The 18038-nt window shown below is 35.8% G+C and overlaps 1 protein-coding gene across 2 annotated transcripts in view; it reads right to left on the reverse strand.

Annotated features, from left to right (window-relative positions):
• PPP3CC (protein phosphatase 3 catalytic subunit gamma) overlaps positions 1-18038 on the reverse strand; it is a 116619-nt gene that overhangs the window by 10385 nt on the left and 88196 nt on the right. For both annotated transcript variants that reach the window (XM_036748938.1, XM_036748939.1), the window contains exons 7-11: positions 12572-12649; positions 12391-12485; positions 4071-4196; positions 2827-2904; positions 702-783 (exon numbers count right to left, since the gene is read on the reverse strand). In XM_036748938.1, coding sequence (XP_036604833.1) covers positions 702-783; positions 2827-2904; positions 4071-4196; positions 12391-12485; positions 12572-12649 — 459 coding nt within the window. The remainder of the gene's footprint in view (positions 1-701; positions 784-2826; positions 2905-4070; positions 4197-12390; positions 12486-12571; positions 12650-18038) is intronic.

Genomic DNA, 18038 nt, shown 5'->3' on the forward strand with positions numbered 1-18038 from the left:
AAAGACATTTGATGAGGGCTATATGAATATGTTAGTATGCTTTTACTTAAATTTGTCATGTAGGTCTGATCCAAATTAGAGACCCAGACCACTGAAGAATCCTATATTGACACTAACCTCTAGTTCAAAAAAGATAATTTTAAAATTGATTTCCAAGATTTCTTACACCATGCCACCCCACCCCCCTGCCCCATGTTTGTGAAAGCCAGGAAACAGCCCAAAAACACAATTTCACACACATGAGAAACAGTCCCCCAAAATATGAAACATGGATTCATAGTCTATTGTGGCATTATTGTGAGGATATCATATATAGAATTCCATTTTAAGGCTGTTGAAAAAAAATAAAAATTGTCATGTTATAGCTAAATTTCATTAAAAATGGCAACTACATTATAGAAAAGAAATACACTGAAGTATTTATTTGTTATTTCAGAAAATATAAGATTTATAATATATTTATAAAGAAACTAGGGGACAGGAATAGTGTTAATAAATGTAGCAGGTATATTTTGCTAGTTCCAAATCAATTATATACCCAAGAGGGTAAATACGGCTATATCATCGTAACCATGAATGCAATGAAAACTTTGTTTTTCAAAATGTAAAAAAGAAATAAAAATGGCTCAGTTCAATTTGTTTGGATTTACTAATCAAATTTGAACTTCTCTTTCTACCACACATTACAGTTGAAGTCTTACCGAAGAACTGAAAACACTCGCGCCATCTTTCCAATAGCCCTGATTTTATTTCTGATGATCTCCTTACGAACTGATGCACCTCCTGAGAACAGAAAGATCGACTGAGTCAAAAATCTTTTTTTTTTTTTAGGGCCAACAGGTTGCTTCAAAAAAACAGGTTAGTGTGAAGAATCCTGCCTTAAATTTAAAAATAAAGAGAGAAATTAAATCTTAAACTGTTTGAACAAACAAAATCCTGGGGAGTGCTAAGGAAATCAGAATCTGAAAGAGCAAGAAACAAAATAACAGGAAAGGACGAGATTTTTTAAAAGAGGGAAGGAACAAAAAAAAGATAGAAGAAAAGACTGGATGGGTTTGATCCTCTTGGTGAAACTCAACAGGCAAAGGATACCACATAATAAAACAATGTAACACATTTACATACATATGCACACACCTCAAAAAACACAAAGACAGTGGGTGAAACAAAGTTTTCCTATCTGCTTGCTGATGGATATCTTGAGATGCAGGATTGTGCCTGCCAAATGGCAAGTGATCATTCAAGCAGGTTCTTCTGCATGTAAACACAATGTATGGCTATCCTGAACTTGGTGGGAGTGCCTTTATTTCTTTAATCCCCACTTACACGTGAATTGGTGAGATCTTTCAACACTACAAAGGGTTGTACAGACAGAATTGTGGGAGAAGAGTAGAAAGTGTGGATGGTATTTTTTGAAGCAAAAAAAAAAAAAGAGTGCAAGGCCTTATGTTCCTTCTGTCATCTGAGGTTCATGAAATAACTCACGCATTACAAGCCAAACTTCAGATCTAGCATGCACTGAAGGTCCAGGCATGCACCAGGTTACTGCATTCAGAAGTCAGAAACAGAAATATGATACCACCCCTGCAGCTTTCAATATCCTAAAAAACCACAGCAGGATCCACACATACAAAGCATTTATGTTAAAATAAAAAGAGATGAGAAAGGATGGAGAGTCTGCTTCAATTATTCATCTATCAACTATTTTAAAAAATCTATCCATGGGTTCTAGTGGTACAGGCAGCATGTATAAAGCTATTAGCACATTCTAGTTGGGTACCTTTCTGATAGCTTGAAATGTAGTGATCTTCGGGGAGAAGAGACACCAAGAAACAAGGAATGAAGATAGAAATATGAAAAGAGAAATTTAAGTTTTCATGGCGGGAGAAAAAAAAAAGTCAAGAGGAAATGGGACAAAGGCAATGAGACAAGCAGCTCACAAGAGACATTTTCTTGTAATGTGGTAGGATAGCAAATTTCAGACTTCCCTAGTTACACATACTTTGCCAGTTAGTCCTTCCCTTTAAGACATTCTAGTTTTATGTAAATCAGTCTAAGATCCTCCAATATGCTTTCTACCTCCACACAACATTAAAATAACATTATTAAATGAAGTCCCAGAGGGTGTTATTTCTTGAATAATGTTGGTAATGAGAAGGGCGGGAAAAGAGCAGATCAGCTTAACATTCATAAGTTTAAAGTATATGTAGTAGTGAGAAGCACCAGTAGTCTGGACTCGTTCCAAAAGTCACATGCTTTAGAACTAGGAAAAGAGAAGAGAGCTAAACTAAACATATGCACCCTAGGCACTTTTACAATCAAGTCTCAACCGGTATGCTTAAATTAGTTGAAACAACAAACTATTAAGGCCAAAGTTAAAATCCTGCTACCAAGTTGAATCGGGTAGCTTTGCACAATGTAAAACCTAGTTCTGTAGTGCCTCCTAAGTTTAACCCAAATGCACAAATGTGTGCTTCTGGAACGCAATCCATTTCCAGTGCTGAAAAACAGTGCAAAGCACTCATATAACAAACAGCAGGTCTGTGTTCTCTCTGTATAAAGGGAGCACCCTTCATAACAACATGAAGCAACTTCTTATTTCTCTTTACATAGATACCACAAGATGTTACTGAACTTCACCGTGATTTCAAAAGGATCCAAAGAGAACTGTAGCTCAATAAACAAGACTGACTATAAACTAAATACTTCAATTTTCTGGGCCTAACTTGTCAGAATCAGATCATGATCAGTGGGCATGAATCTTAACCTAGCTTTAAAATCAAATCTCCCCTGCCTTGGCTCCTGTTAAAAACAATCCAAGTTTACCTTCCAATGCTTCATCACCATCTGAAATCAACTCATCATCAGAGCATATGTTGAGAATATTAACCAGCATCTCGGTGACTATGTGAAGGGATAAAAAAGAAAGGAAAACTTAAACACTTAAAAATATTTTCTCTCTAAAGAACATGTGTATATACAAACACATGGAAGAGAATTATCTTTCTACTTAATTGACAAATTTTGTTTTCGTATCACCTAGATTCCTGTTCTGTATCCCTTTTTTTACCCCTCCTAAAGTGCCATCACCTATAAAAATATTTTTAAAAATTAGCAAAATTCATCATTACATTGGAAAAGTTTCACATTATATGCAATTTCCCACACCTGTAGACCCTCCACTTTTGTAAAAGAATGGGGAGATGTGACTTATATTTCTCTTTTGGAGACAATTTATTGTTTGTAATTTCAGCAGTTATTTCTAAATACTTAAACATAATGTGAAAGAAACCCTAAAATTAAGTATCTCATGCAGATGCTCCAGATTATGAAGGCTAAATATCTCATTTGATCCATTACAGAATCCTCAAAGAATATGCCAATTATTCGAAAATTTGCTAGCTAACTTTTCAGAATACCTTACACTGATCTACACAGACAGAAAAAATTTTGTTTCACAATCGACTTGCCAAAAGGACTATGTTTGTATAGTTAATATCAAATGCGACAATACAATTCTGAAAATACAATATTATATTGTTACATTTCTATGGTGCCTTACAGTTGATAGAAATTTTTCCATCACAACAACCCTGTGAAGGAATTATACTTTGCAAAACTTAAAGTGCTCTATAAATGTTAGTAATCACTACTATTATAATCCTCATTTTATAGATAAGGAAACTGAATTTAAGGGTAAATGATGTACATGCAGAGAAAATCTGAACCTAGGTATACTGACTCCCAACTACAGTTCAATGCATGTAAGGACTGTATTACTTTTAATGCTTGATCAAATTAGAGTTACTCCATTAAGTAGCTATTTTCTTTTTTTTTCTTTTTTTTAAATTTTTTTTAGCTATTTTCAATAAATCAAATATAATTCATTATAATTAAGACTAAGAATCAAGTAAAACATAGCCAAAATATACAGTAAACAAAAAACCCCCAACCTCTAATACTGAATTATTTGTACATGTCTACATGAGCCTGGGGCTATGAATACACATCATCTTGTGATTAATCACTGATTTAGGCATAGGGAGGTCTGGATGACTTATTTCTCCTACCTTTCTCCCCGACAAAAGGCAAAGACCATGTAAAAACATCCATGAAGTTTGGAAGCCAGTAAGGGTGTGGAGAGCAGTTAAACTGTCTGATGTTCATGATATTGTTTTCATATTTCAGTACAGCAGCTGAAAGAGAATAAATCAAGAGAATTTGGGCACATTAAGAACATGTTACAGCAACTGTTTCTCTTTATTTTGCTTTAAACACTTACACTACCTATAATTCAGGCTATTTTGTTTATGAAGTCCAGGACTTGTGACTGGAAAGGAAGTTCACATCTTCTTGGTTAACTTTCCCAGGGAATTATGCTACCTGCAGAGTTCCGTATAATAAAACTACAAAGCATGGTAGGCAGAGCTCTAAGACTTCAAAAGGGCATTATGGGAACTTTATAGATTTAACTGGAAGGCTTTACATTATATAAGTAAGCTTGTTTTACTGTTTAGTCTTCATAGGAAAAGATTTGGTTCTTTGGAGGGTTATAACTGGACAATTATTAATTCACATTAGTGGCTGCAAACTGTCATACTGTGTGGAGTGACTTGGAATCAATGGCTTAAGTCATTTCTATGCACAACAAGGGAAAAGATCTCTCTCTCTCTCTCTCTCTCTCTCTCTCTCTCTCTCTCTCTGTTCCCCCTCCCCCATAATCAGTATATTGCTGCTGTGCAAGAGATGTAAAATTTTAACAGGTTCATGTAGTTGCACACATTTCAGTGATAAGTTAAAATATTAAAATGCCAACCTGTCCTCATTATAAACAATAGTTATTAATTGCTACCATTGTCATACTAAAAAGGTAAAATGATTTCTTACTAAGTAAAGGTGACTATTTAGCACCTTTTTTAATATGAAATTACTCCTAGTGACAAAGTAACCCAAATATTTAAGATTAATGAGTACCTATGCAATACTAGGCTTCATGGAGATATTTCCCATTATTTTTATGTATGACTTTTTTGGGTAAATTTTTAGATTTTAAATTTAAATACAAAATGAGAAAAAAAAACATTGCCATGTACACAGCAGACCATAAGAGAGGATTCAATATAAAACAATAAATTTCCATTTCAAGTAAACCTATATAATAAATACTACACATTGTTTTCAAAGTTGCCCACCTTTTCTTTGTTTCCTTGTTGGTTTTCTTTTGTTCTCTGCTCTGCACTTTTTACTTTACTTTTTCCCCCTCCCTCTCCCGCCCCCAAGGCTACAATTAAGTGTGAATATAGATACACAGATATCTATAAACACACACATAAATACACACATACACTCATACACATATATGTAAGACTGTACTATGCTTATTTCCTCCTATCCTCTGGTTCTCTGCAGGTGGACAGCATCTTCCTTCATAAGTCCAAGTCTTTCCATGTTTTTCTAAATCAAGCAGCTCATCATCATCTACCCCACAGCAATATTCAAAGCCTATCACATCCCATCTGAAAGACTGTCTATGAAAGTTTTCTCCACGACCCCCCCATTTTCTTCATTGTTTCTATTCTTGGCTACATAGGTGTTATTTATACAAGAAAATTTTAACAAAATAATCTAATTTATCATTTTTACACTTCAACAATGCTTTTACCTTACAACATGTATGATTACTTTAAAAATGTATTTCACATGCGCCCTTAAGCAATACAGGAGACAAATCTGGGAACTGGGCCATGGGAACAGAGGACTATGATGGGAAAATGCTGAGAGAAGCAGCAACAAAGCCTTGATGTACACTTAGTATAACAGATCAGGGAAGGATGTAGAAAAGTAACCATTAAAATAGAGACTGACAACAATCTTTTAGCTTTCAAAGGGCAACCAGTAGGATTAAAAATAAATGTGTATATTCCATTGTCAGGCTTAAGGAATAGTTTGGGAAAAAGGAAAACTGGGAGAAGAAAGGTTGGAAGGGACAGAAACGCTTAGAGGGAAGTGGGAGAATGCCACCAACCAGTGTTTTAGCGGCCACTCAGCTTTTCCTAAGGGATACTTAGGAAGCAGTAAAGAAAAATAGGAAGCACTTACTGAATAAGGATGGTGATGGAAAGGTCAAGCAGAAAAACTGTCTTAAGGAGCTTACCAGAGTGCTGTGGCACAGACTGCTTGATGACAAGAATACCAAACACATAAAGCAAAATTAGACTTGAGAGATTGGACTGTAAGCATCGAGAGTAGGCAGAGGCAGAATGCTATCTAATGATCAATCATGTGAGCAGTGAATGAATGTTAACTGTTGTGAAAATTAGAGGAAGATATTACAAGAGTTTGAGGACAGATATACTACTAAAAAAATGTGAGGATGTAGTGAAAACTTAAGTATACCTGAATATGTGAGGCAGTTAATCTAAAAAGAGTGCTGAACTTGGGAGTCAGAAAGAACTGGGTTCAAATTCTCTCTCTGATGCTCTGTGACCACAGGAAAGTCATTTAATTCTCTGGGACTCAGTTGATTACATCAAATGTAGGTGTAGACTAGATGGTCTAATGTCCTTTCCTGTGCTGAGTCTATGATTCTATGAATAGAAGGCAAGCCATCGTCCACACTGCTGCCAAGCTATTAGGATTAAAGCACACACCTGATCACAGCATTTCCCTACTTAAGAAGCTTCAACGGCTCCCTGCCATGTCCAAGATAAAATATAAACTCTGCTATTTGTCACTTAAAGCCCCTCATACATACACTGGCTCCAAACTATATTTATTTATTTTGGATGAAGACCTGGGATTTCATCTACAAAGGGAGTTCCTGGTGAAAAACTCTCCTACCAATGTAGATTTGCACCTTACAATCTTAGAGAGCCTCTGGGGCACTGAGTGCTTAAGCTACCTGCCCAGGGTCATAAAGCCAGTATATCAAAGGTGGGACTTGAACCCAGGTATTTCTGATTCTGTGGTCAGCTTTCTAGACACTACTGTAACATGTTGCCTCTTTCCAACCATTATAAAGTGATTATATTTCTTGCAATGACTGATATTTTTTAAAAGTCCAGCAAAGACTGTTACATAGTGAGTCACTGAAGGAATAGGAACTTCTTTCAAAAAGTGTCCCAGTACTTAACTAAATGAGTTGTATATATAGCTCAATATCAAAGAATTTAAGTTTGAAAAGTTCCTATGCTCAATTTATTTCCATGAAAAGAAAAATTAACTTCTCCCACCAGCAAATGACAGGTGATTAAAAATGAGACCAAGTTGAAAAAAACCCCACACATCTAAATGAATATTGCCTTTTAAAAATAGTAATTATAAATACTACTTTACTCAACACAATTCATCAAACATTTATAAAGCACTTATTCTGTCCGAGGCATCGTGTTAGGCACTGAGGGTAAAAAGGGGGAAAAAAGTTCCCATGCCCTCAAGAAACTTACATTCTATTGGAGGGATGGGACATGATGACATGTCAGGGCAAATCTGTAAAATAGAAATAATATCCACAGCACTTACCCTTGATGGTTTGGAGGATTAAGTGAGACCATATAAAGAGGTACATAATGTTTGTTATTACCATTAAGGAAGTAGAAACTAATCTGAGGAGAAAGTATGCACACCCTCTTGTGAGTGTATGAAAGAGACACAGAGAAGCAAGAATGAGAGACTGATGGACATACAGATGGACATGCATACACTCACACACTTGGCTCTCGAGGGAGAGACAGAGAAGCAAGGAAAGCCCTCAAGGCCTCAACTTAGAAATGGCACAGGCATAAGGACAACCCTGGGCCTTTCTATTTAGCCTATAGCTGAACCTTTTTATATGTGTACTTTCCTTCAATTAGAGTTTAAATTTTTTGAGACTATGGACTATCTCACTCTTCTACTGGCATACTCAGCATTTAGCACAGTGCTTTGCACATACAAAGTATTTAATAAACTATGGAACACAGTAAGCCCTAATAAAAATTGACTGACTGACTGAAAAGCTAGTAGGCCAGTTTGGCTGTAAGCAAAACGTATGAAGGGGAGTAATATGAGGTAAGTGTGGGAAGACGTGAAAAGCCAGACTGGGGATGAGACTGCATCTTATTCTGGAGGTAATAAAGAGGTAGAGACTAACACAGTTATGTTTTCTATTTTAGAAATATTAATTTGGTAGCTATGTGGAAGAGAGAATAGGAATAGAGACCAAAGAACATGCTACTACAGTGCTTGTAAAGGAGAGGTGACAGGGGGCACACAAAGGGAAGTGACTATGTGGGAATTCTGCCTGAGGAGGTAGAACTGGTTGCATCTGGCAACAGACTAGAAGTAGAAATCAAGGATAACTCCAAAGTTGTGGACCTAGGCTTGAGGATAGCGGAGCTTTCAAAAGAAGTCTGTAGGAGAGAAGGGAATGAATTGGATGTGCTTAATCTGAGATGTCAATAAGACATCCAGTAGGAGATGTACAGCAGGAACTGGTGATTAAGGATTCAGGAGTGAGATTAGGGTTATATCAATTTGAGAGTTTATCTACACAGAAACAATGACTAAACTGCTGGGACCTGATGTGATCGCCAAGAGAAGCTACAGGGCACAGATTTCTAAATTTCATAGTGATATTCTCCCTTTTTACAGAAACAATTCTAGTAGCAGTCCTCTACTTTTCATAAAACAATTTACAAAGACTGACAGTGACAGTGGCAGATATGCCCAAGTAAGCATTCATCCCGGGCAGATGCAAGTTAGATCCTATTTGGGCACAACCATATCAAATAACCATTCTGCTGCATTTACTATCGGCTAGAGTAAATTGGAGGTGTTAATCTTGCTTTTGCTGCCCTTGATTTGAGCTTTGTTTCAATTTTTAAAGGTATGGTCAAGTGGGAATTGTACCTGAAGATACTCAATAATTTTGACTACTCCTTCCTGCCATGCCCTAGAGGGTCTCAAATTTCCCCACCTCTAGATTGGAAAACTGCTAGAGACAGAATTTTGGGGCCACTTATAGCTTGGTGGCTAAAGATGAAATATGATCAAGCAAAAGAAACTGAGAAGGAACAGCCAGAAAAATAAAAGAACTAGTAGAGAATTATGCCATAGGATTCAATTCTAACTACATTTATTGAGCACTGTCCTAGATGCTGGGGTTACAAAAGCAAAAACCAAACAATCCCTCCCTTTAGGTAGCTTATGAAAAAGAGACATGTACACAAACCAGTAATTTCAAGAAGGAGAGAATACTAATCACAAGGTTGGAGAAGAGGAAGGTAAGGAGCTGTGCTTTAAAGAAAGCCAGGGATTCTAAGAGGTAAAAGTGAGAAAAAAGCACATTCCAGGTCTACAGGACCAAAAGTGTAGAGATAGAATGGCCCATCTGGGTAACAGCTAGTAGGCCAGTTTGACTGGTACACCGAGTACACAATTGGGGACAAGGAGAGAAGGACTAGGTGGAGCTAGGCTACGGAAGACTCAGGGGTTATCCTAGAATAGTCACTGAAGATTTCTGATTTGGGACATAAGATGGTCAGATCTGCATGCCAAGAATATCAATTTGATAGCTGGATGAAAGACTGAAGAGAGAGACCAATTAGGAGGTTATTTTGATAACCCAAGCCAGGGGCGATATTAGGGTAGAAACTATGTAAGTAGAGAAAAGGGGATGCTGGTCAGGGGCAGGGAACAACAAAGAGTGGCTCAAAGGATAGTTATGTAATCAATAGAAATGGGGAAGTTTGGAAGGATAGGTTTAGGGAGAACATGGAAAGTGCCATTTGAGACACTGAATTTGAGGTGCCTGCAGACATCTAACTAGAGATATCCATCAGGAAAAAAGAAGTGGACTTTGTAAAAATATGCAGATAAATCAAGCAATATGAAGGCTGAGAAATGTATATCAGATTTAGCCAATGTAGTTGAAGTCATTTTGTGAGAACTGAAGACTTGAGCACGAGGCCAAGGATTAAGATGCAGAAGCCTTTAAATAACCTGGCTTGTCAATTCACCAACCTTCTTAACTCGCATTACCAAGATCTTCACTCCACTTCAACTACTCACTGGGATGATTAATCTTAGATCTCAACCCTAACTCTATGACCTTTATAAACCAGAACTCTAAAATTCCTCTGTCTGTTCATAACTCTCTATCTTCCATTTGCCCCTCTGCTTTATATCACCTCCAGTCACTCCTTCTTTCTTACCAGTCCACCACCCTACTCTGGCCTCATTCTTCTCCCTTTATGGCTGACTAGGTCAGTCACATGCCATCATTTATCCTTTAATATTCTGCCATCTTTTTCCACCACTGCTTCCACCTTGTCAAGGACAACCTGGTTATCCTTGCCACTTTCCTTTTCCATTTCAACTTACATTTTTGCCGCTGAATGCCACACTGAAAAAAGCCATGGAACTTCTGAACAGACCTACCATACATTTAGGTTATCAAACCTCAAATGGCTGAGCCAAACACTGACCTCTTCAATAATGGGAGGGGAAACAACCTAGAGGCCAGAAGAAAACTGTGACAAAGATCTGAACTGAATGCTATAGAAAAATGAAGGAGGAGAGAGGTGACAAATGAAAAGGAATCAAAGCAGATAATGGTGGCTGGGTGAAGAAGGATCCCTCAGCACTAGAAAGGACGGCCAGGGATAAAGTGTTTTCAGCAAGGTTTAAGTAAAGATGGAAGAACTAAGGTTCAAAAAGGACAAAAATGCACGCTTTAAGTCACATGAATAATCGGCAGAACCCAGCCTAAACTTGTATCCCAGTCTTCTACCTTCTAAACCAATGTTCACGATACCATTATACTTTTCTACACATTTATTCCAACAATGTTGCACTGCTCAAATAATTTCTGGTAACTCCCCAACTCCCCAAACTCCTTGTGGGTTTAAAAAAACCCACAAGAAAATCAGTTTTACTGCTTTAAAGTTAGACTTCTGTATTTTGAAACTGAACTGCTTGGCTTATTCACCAGACTTGCCTATGAATAACTTTTGGCTATTTCCAAAAATCAAGTCCATCCTCAAAGGAGGAAAATTTCCCAGGACTAAGGATATTCAAAAGAATGTGTTCAAGGCCCTAAGGGCAATTCCAGAAATATTTTGAGCAATGACAGCATTGCTAAAGTGTATAACTTCCTAATTTGACAACTCTGAAGAAAACAACATTTATAAGTTCTCGTCTATGTGTTATTTTAAGAAATAGATGACTTGGTACACAACTGAAGTACTCAGAAAGATACAGAGCTCAGAGGAGGAGTCCCTGCCCTGAAAGAGATAGAACAAAAATAGAGGGGCAGGACTTTCAATTTCATTGATATAGGAATACCTGCAAGAGGGAATTCTCTTTACTAAAGCTGGTTTGGACCTCCTCTACAGTTTCTACAATTAGGAGAGTTGTCCAAGGCTTTGAGAGGTTGAGAGGCTTGCCAAAGGTCACGTACCCAGTGTCAGACTTGAACTTGAACCTAGATCTAATTTAGGGATCTTCAAGGCTAACTTCTATCTACTATACATCTTTTGTCCTGATAAATTTTGTTGCTCAGTTATGTCTGACTCTGTGATCCCATTTGGGGTTTTCTTGGCTAAGACACTGGAGTGGTTTGCCATTGTCTTATCCAGCTCCTTTTACAGATGAGGAAACTGAGGCAAACAGAGTGAAGTAACTTGCCCAGGGTCACACAGCTAGCCTGTCTGAGGCCAGATCTGAACTCAGGAAGATGAGTCTTCCTGACTTCAGGCCCTTGGTGCTCTGCCTACTACACCACCTCGATGCCCTTATCCTGATAAAACACATGTGAAATTCAGAATTACAGGACTTTCAGAGGGGAATGGATCTCACTGATCACCCAATTCAAACTATATTTTTAGAGACGAAGAAATCAAAGGCCATTGAAAGGTCACACAGACCATCACAGCTAGTGATGGAGGTGGGACTGGAACTGAGATCAGCGACAGCACCTATACAATACCACTTCTGAGAATTCCAGAACAGTAAAAAGAGCTTGGCAATCCAAAAATATTAAAATACTAAGAGATGACTTATTCTGAATGAGGTAATGCTTTAAACATAGATGACATTAGACAGAAAATAATAAATTACGCTGAGCAATCTGAGAGAGCCGAGTGCAAAGACATGTAACGCTAAGCTTTCTAAATCCAAGTCATATATTCTTCTTGCATTTTGCCTCTAGAACACAAATGAGATCTACCTTCATTACTCATGTTCTGTTCTGTCCTGAGGTTCCAGCCCCCAAATTTTGAGGGTACCGAGATACAGCCAAGTAATTAACATCACCCTAGGTCCCTGGAATAGGCTATTCCCATACAACATTAAGTGAGTATTCATATTTACCCATCAAACTCAAATCCAAACCCTGTCATATTCCTTTACCTTTGTTGTTATAGACATCTAGGTAATTTGGGGCAGAGAAAATTGTAATGAGTGATGGAAAGCCTGTTGTCTGGCTCTTCCTATACATTCGATACCTGGAAAAGAAATGACAGCTTGTCTGTCCTGTTGTGAAAAGGAAAAACTCTCCAGTGACACTTGATGCAGTTCTAGTATCACTTACCCAGAATCCTGAGCTTCATGGGCTCTGATTATTGATAACAAACTATTGCTTTGTAAAAATTCACAAACTGCAGGATAACTGAAAAAAAAAGTTTTTAGAAAATATGTTAATTCTGAGCTAAAACAATTCTTTTCAGGGTAAGGTGGGATAGGACAAAAAATCATAGCATAGATTTAGAAGCAGAAGCAATCTTAAAGGCTATCTAATCCAGCCTCTTTAAACTTATTTTTTTCAATGAACTATATATATATATGCATATATATATATATATATATATATATATATATGCATGTATGTATAGTCAAGCAAGAAAAATCTCCCCATTTGCCATATCTAAAAAAATTGTCTCATTCTATACTGAGTCCATCATCTCTGTCAGGAGGTACAACCCCTTCATTTCACAAACTGAGGTTCACAGAGATCAAATCAATCTACTTTGATTTTAAACATCTAAAGAACTAAGAGTTGTAGAACTTCAACAAGATCTTTGTATGTGGTCAATTTATATTTTGGCCATTTGGTATGATCATTCCAAAGAAAATATATAAATTAGGAGGGTTCCTTATGTTCTTCTATTTTTTTAAAAAGGAGAAAAAAAATCTTTACAATATCCATCTTCAGTCCCCTTTTCTCTTCTCTTAACTCTTTGCAATATGACTTCAGACCACATCAGTCAACTCAAACTGCCCTTTCCAAACTTACTAATGATCTCTTAAATGACAAATGTAATGATTTTTCTAAAGTCTTCATAACACATCCTATAGAATTTTTTAATACAATTTCCATTTCTATTTCTTTCTGTTGCGTTTTTCTGGTATTATATAGGCTGTAGATTTCTGTGGATTCATTTTATTTTTAAAAATAAAATGAAAATAAAAAACAGCACAACTGATCAATACATTGAAAAAATCCAAAAATATGTTCAATATGTAATACCTGTGGACCTAACCACCTCCATGAAGAGGTAAATTGGAGGTATCTTCTCAAATGTCTTCTTTTGAATACTGCTTAATTTTTATAATTTTGTTAATAACCACTTCTGATTTTTGTTGTGTCACTATTCTTTCCATTTACATTGTTATAGTTATTGTGCATATTGTTTTCTTGGCTCTGTTTACTTCACTCTGAGGTAATATAGATCTTTCCATGTTTTCCTATATTTATCACACACATAATTTCTTACAACACAGTAACATTTCATTACATTAATGTACCATAATTTGTTTAATCATTCCCCAATTGATGAGCCTCTACTTTGTTCCCAATTTTTTTGCTATCATAAAAAGTGCTGCTATATTTTGAAATATACAAGGATTTTCTTAGGGGCATATAAACCCAATAATGGGAGCCTCTGGTTCAAGGCTTGTTAACTTTTTAGTCACTTTACTTGCATAATTTCAAGTTGCTTTTCAAAATGGCTGTACCATTTCACAGCTCTATCAACAACGTATTATTAATGTGCCTATCATTCCACAACCTTTCTGATATTGACTATCGCCATTTTTTTTATCTTTTCCAGTTTGCACAGTTGTGAGGTGAAGCTTTAAGGTTGTTTTGATTTGTATTTCTCTTATTATTAGTATTTTGGAGCATTCTTTCATGTGGTGTGAATATTTTGAGAACTATTTGTTCATATACTTTGACCATATATGTATTGAGGAATGGCTGTCAGTCATATATATATATATGTATATATATATATGTGTGTGTGTGTGTGTGTGTGTGTATGTTTATGTATCTTAGATTCTAAACTCTTATCAGAAAAATACAGAAAGGATTTTTCTCCCACTTGGCAGCCTCCATTCTCATCCTAAGTGCATTATTATTTTTTCTGTGCAGAAGTTTTTCAGTTTCACATAATCAAAATGATCTATTTTATCTTTTATAATTGCTTCTATCTCTTGTTTGGTTAAGAATACATCTACATATAACTGTGAGAGGTTATACAATTTGTTTCTTCTAATTTTTAATAGTATGTGTAGATTTATTTAAATCTTGCTATTTTGTTAATTTTTTAATTGAATCTCTAGAGTTCTCTAACTAGGCTAGGACATTGTATCACCTGCAAAAGGTGTTAATTTTGTTTGTTCTTTGCTTATTCCCTTATTTTCTTTAGCTAGTATTTCTAGCACCATATCAAATAATAGTAATGATAATGGACATTCTTGCTTTACCCTCATATTTATTGGAAAGGTCTCTAGCATTTTAAAATTACAAATAATGCTGACTCTAGGTTTTATTTAGGTAGATCCTTCTTATAGCATCATGGGCATCTAGGTCATGCAGCAGATAAAGCATTAGGCCTGGAGAGCTAAGTTCAAATCTAGCCTCAGATACTTACTAGCTATGTGGCCCCAGCCAAGTCAATTAACATCTGTCTACCTCAGTTACCTCATTTGTAAAATAAGCTGGAAAAGGAAATTGCAAACCACTCCAGTGTCTTTGCCAAGAGAACCCCAAATAGGGTCACGAAGAGTTGGAAATGACTGAAACAACTCAACAACAGGGTACTGTATCAAGGAAAGGTCCATTCTTTCCTATGTTTTTTAAGGGAAATGGGTCTTGTATTTTGTGAAATTCCTTTTTTTTTACTATCTACTGATATAATTATGATTCATATTATTCATATTATTTTCACTATTTACATGGATGGATTTACATTTATTCTTTCTTAAAAGCGAACCATACATTCCTCGTTAAAAAAAAACAAAACAAAATCTGGTCATAGGATTAAAACAGTTTAGTATTTTATTGTGGCTTCTTTGCTAATAGGTTAATCATTATTTTTGTATCAATATTCATTAGGGATACTGATCTATAATTTATCTTTCTAGTTTTTTTCCCCTAGTTTGGCTATCAAGATTATATACTGCAACATAAAAGGAGTTCGATAATATCCCTTCTTTTTCTATTGTTGCAAACAGATTATACAGTACTGGAATTATTTGTCCTTTGAATGTTCAATGTGATACAATTTTTTAATGTAATTCATTTATAAATCCATCTAGACCTGGTCTTTTTCCCCTTGGAGTTCATTTATGGCTCAATTTCTTTTTCTGAGATTAAGTTTTTAAAATTATCTATTTCTCTTTCTGTCTGTCTGAGCATTTTATGTTTGTACATATCTATTTCATTGAATTTATCAATCTGTTGGTCAAAACGAGACAAAATAGTTTCTAATAATTCCCTTTACTTCATTGTTGTGAATTCTCCTTTTTCATTTTTGATACTGGCAATTTGGTTTTCCTCTTTCTTTTTCTCCAATGGAATTGATTAATGATTCATCTATTCTTTTAGCACTTAGCACAGTGCCTGCCACAAAGAAGGCATTTGATAAATGTTGATTGATTGATTGATCTATTTCATTAGTTCCTCAAAAAAATTCAGCTGCCTGTTGTATTTATCAAATCAATTGGTTTTTGCCTTCATTTTGGTTAATCCGTTCTTTAATTTATCGAACTATTCTTCTGTTGATGAAAGCAATATTTAAATATATACAATTTCCCCTAAGAAATGCTTTGGCAGCTCTCTAAAAGTTCTGGTATGCTGTTTCCTTTTTGTCATTTTATTTGAAGAAGTGATCTATTTTTTCTATGATTTGTTCTTTGACTCATCAATTCTTTAAAATTAAGTAAGTTATTTAGTGACCAGTCAAGTTGGAATCCTTTTCTCAAAGGCTCTTTATTGATTATTCAACTGTCCTTTGTTTGGTTAAGATGAGTTAAGTTCATATGACACCCAATCCTCCATCTTTCTTCATTTTTATACACTTTTCATCTCATTTTCCAATTGTGATAAATTCTGCCCATTTCTTTATTTCTTTTCTAGAGTATTACCTTTTCTTTCCTCTCTTAAAACCAAGAAAACAGAATCAAACTACCCATAATCCCTCTGTTCATCTTCTTTAATTCCTTTTATAGCCCTTGAAGTCATTAGGATTCTGAAGGGACACATATCTTTCTTCCACTATTAGGAGGACTTTATTATTTAGTTCCTTCAAATTGCTCAAATGTATTCATTTCGCTATGTTTCTTTTGATTTTTATATTTGCATCTGAAAATTCTAGTCAGCTCTGTTCTTTTCATCAGGTATGCTCAAATGTCCTCTACTTCATTAATGATTTGGTTTTTTCCCCTCCCTTCAGTATTGTGCTCAGTCTTGCAGGATAAGTTATTTTTGGTTGTTAGCTTTTATTTTTTGCCTTTTCAAGTATCACATTCCAAGATTTTCACTCCTTTAGCAACTTGCTAGGTTTTATGTGATCTTGACTATATTTTCTTAGCACTTAAGCTTTCTGTCTAGCTGATTACAGTACTTTTTCTTCGACGTATAAGCTCTAGATTTTTGTTAGGACATTTTGGGGTGTTTTCATTTTAGAAATTCCTTCAGGAGGTGGCCAGTAGATTCTTTCTGTTTCCATTTTGACCTCTGATTTTACTAGAATCTGTGCAGTATTTATTTATGATTCCTGAAAATGTGAGATCCAGACCTATTCTTTGGGGGAGGGAGTACTGGGGCTCAGGGTAGAAAGAGGAAGGTTAAGTTATGGTTTGCATAGAGTCTGATGATTCTTAAATTGTTTCTCCTTGAACTATTTTACAGGTTAGTACCTTTTGATAGTAGAGACATTGTATTTTCTTGTTTTTTTCAGTATTTTAATTTTGTTTTAATATCTCTTTTCTCCTCTAGTCATTCAGTTCTGTTTGATCCATTCAAAATTTCAGGTAGTCTCTGATACCTAGGTAAGATTTTTCTACTTTCTGTTCTATTTATTCTCCTTCTAATTCTTTTGTCCAAAACTCTTATTTTACCTATAATTCTATTAAAAAATCTCATGATTTATTTCTTCCAGGTAGTTCCACCGTCCTTTTGTTAAAGCCATTTTTTCCCCTGAGGTTCCACTTGTAGTTGTTATAGAATTGTTTTCTTCTTGTGGGCTTATCTCTGGGTCACTGTTTGACTCATAATATTTGGTAGTATTGTATCATCTTTTGTTTACTCATGTTTCAAATTCAGTTCCTGATTTGGAACTTTGTGTCAAGATTAGGCTCTACTCATTCACATGTTACTGAATGGGGTGGACAGGCCCTTTTTGATCATGGCCTTGTTTTCTTGGACTCCTGCCATCAGCTTCCATTTCCCCAGGTTTATGTGCTCAGAACTCTGTGTTTAGTTGTTTCCAGTCAGGATGCTTCTGCAGTTTTCTGTCCCTGCTGGGGTTTCCCTACTCAAGATGTTGCAATTCTCTTCAGTCCCTCCTGGGGATTCCCCTGTTTACCTGTACTCATGCTAGTTTCTCTGACAGGATCTTTCATCTAGTATTCATAGCTTCTGGCTCTCTTTTCTCTTCAAACTTGAACTGGATGAAGGAGCTTAGTAGATTCTTGGTCACTGTTCAATTTTGTATTCTTTTTAAGATCATGCTGAAGTAAAAGTGGGAGATTTGTAGGACATTTCATGTATCTAT

Source organism: Trichosurus vulpecula, chromosome 3 (assembly GCF_011100635.1).
Source record: "Trichosurus vulpecula isolate mTriVul1 chromosome 3, mTriVul1.pri, whole genome shotgun sequence".
NCBI lineage: Eukaryota > Metazoa > Chordata > Mammalia > Diprotodontia > Phalangeridae > Trichosurus > Trichosurus vulpecula.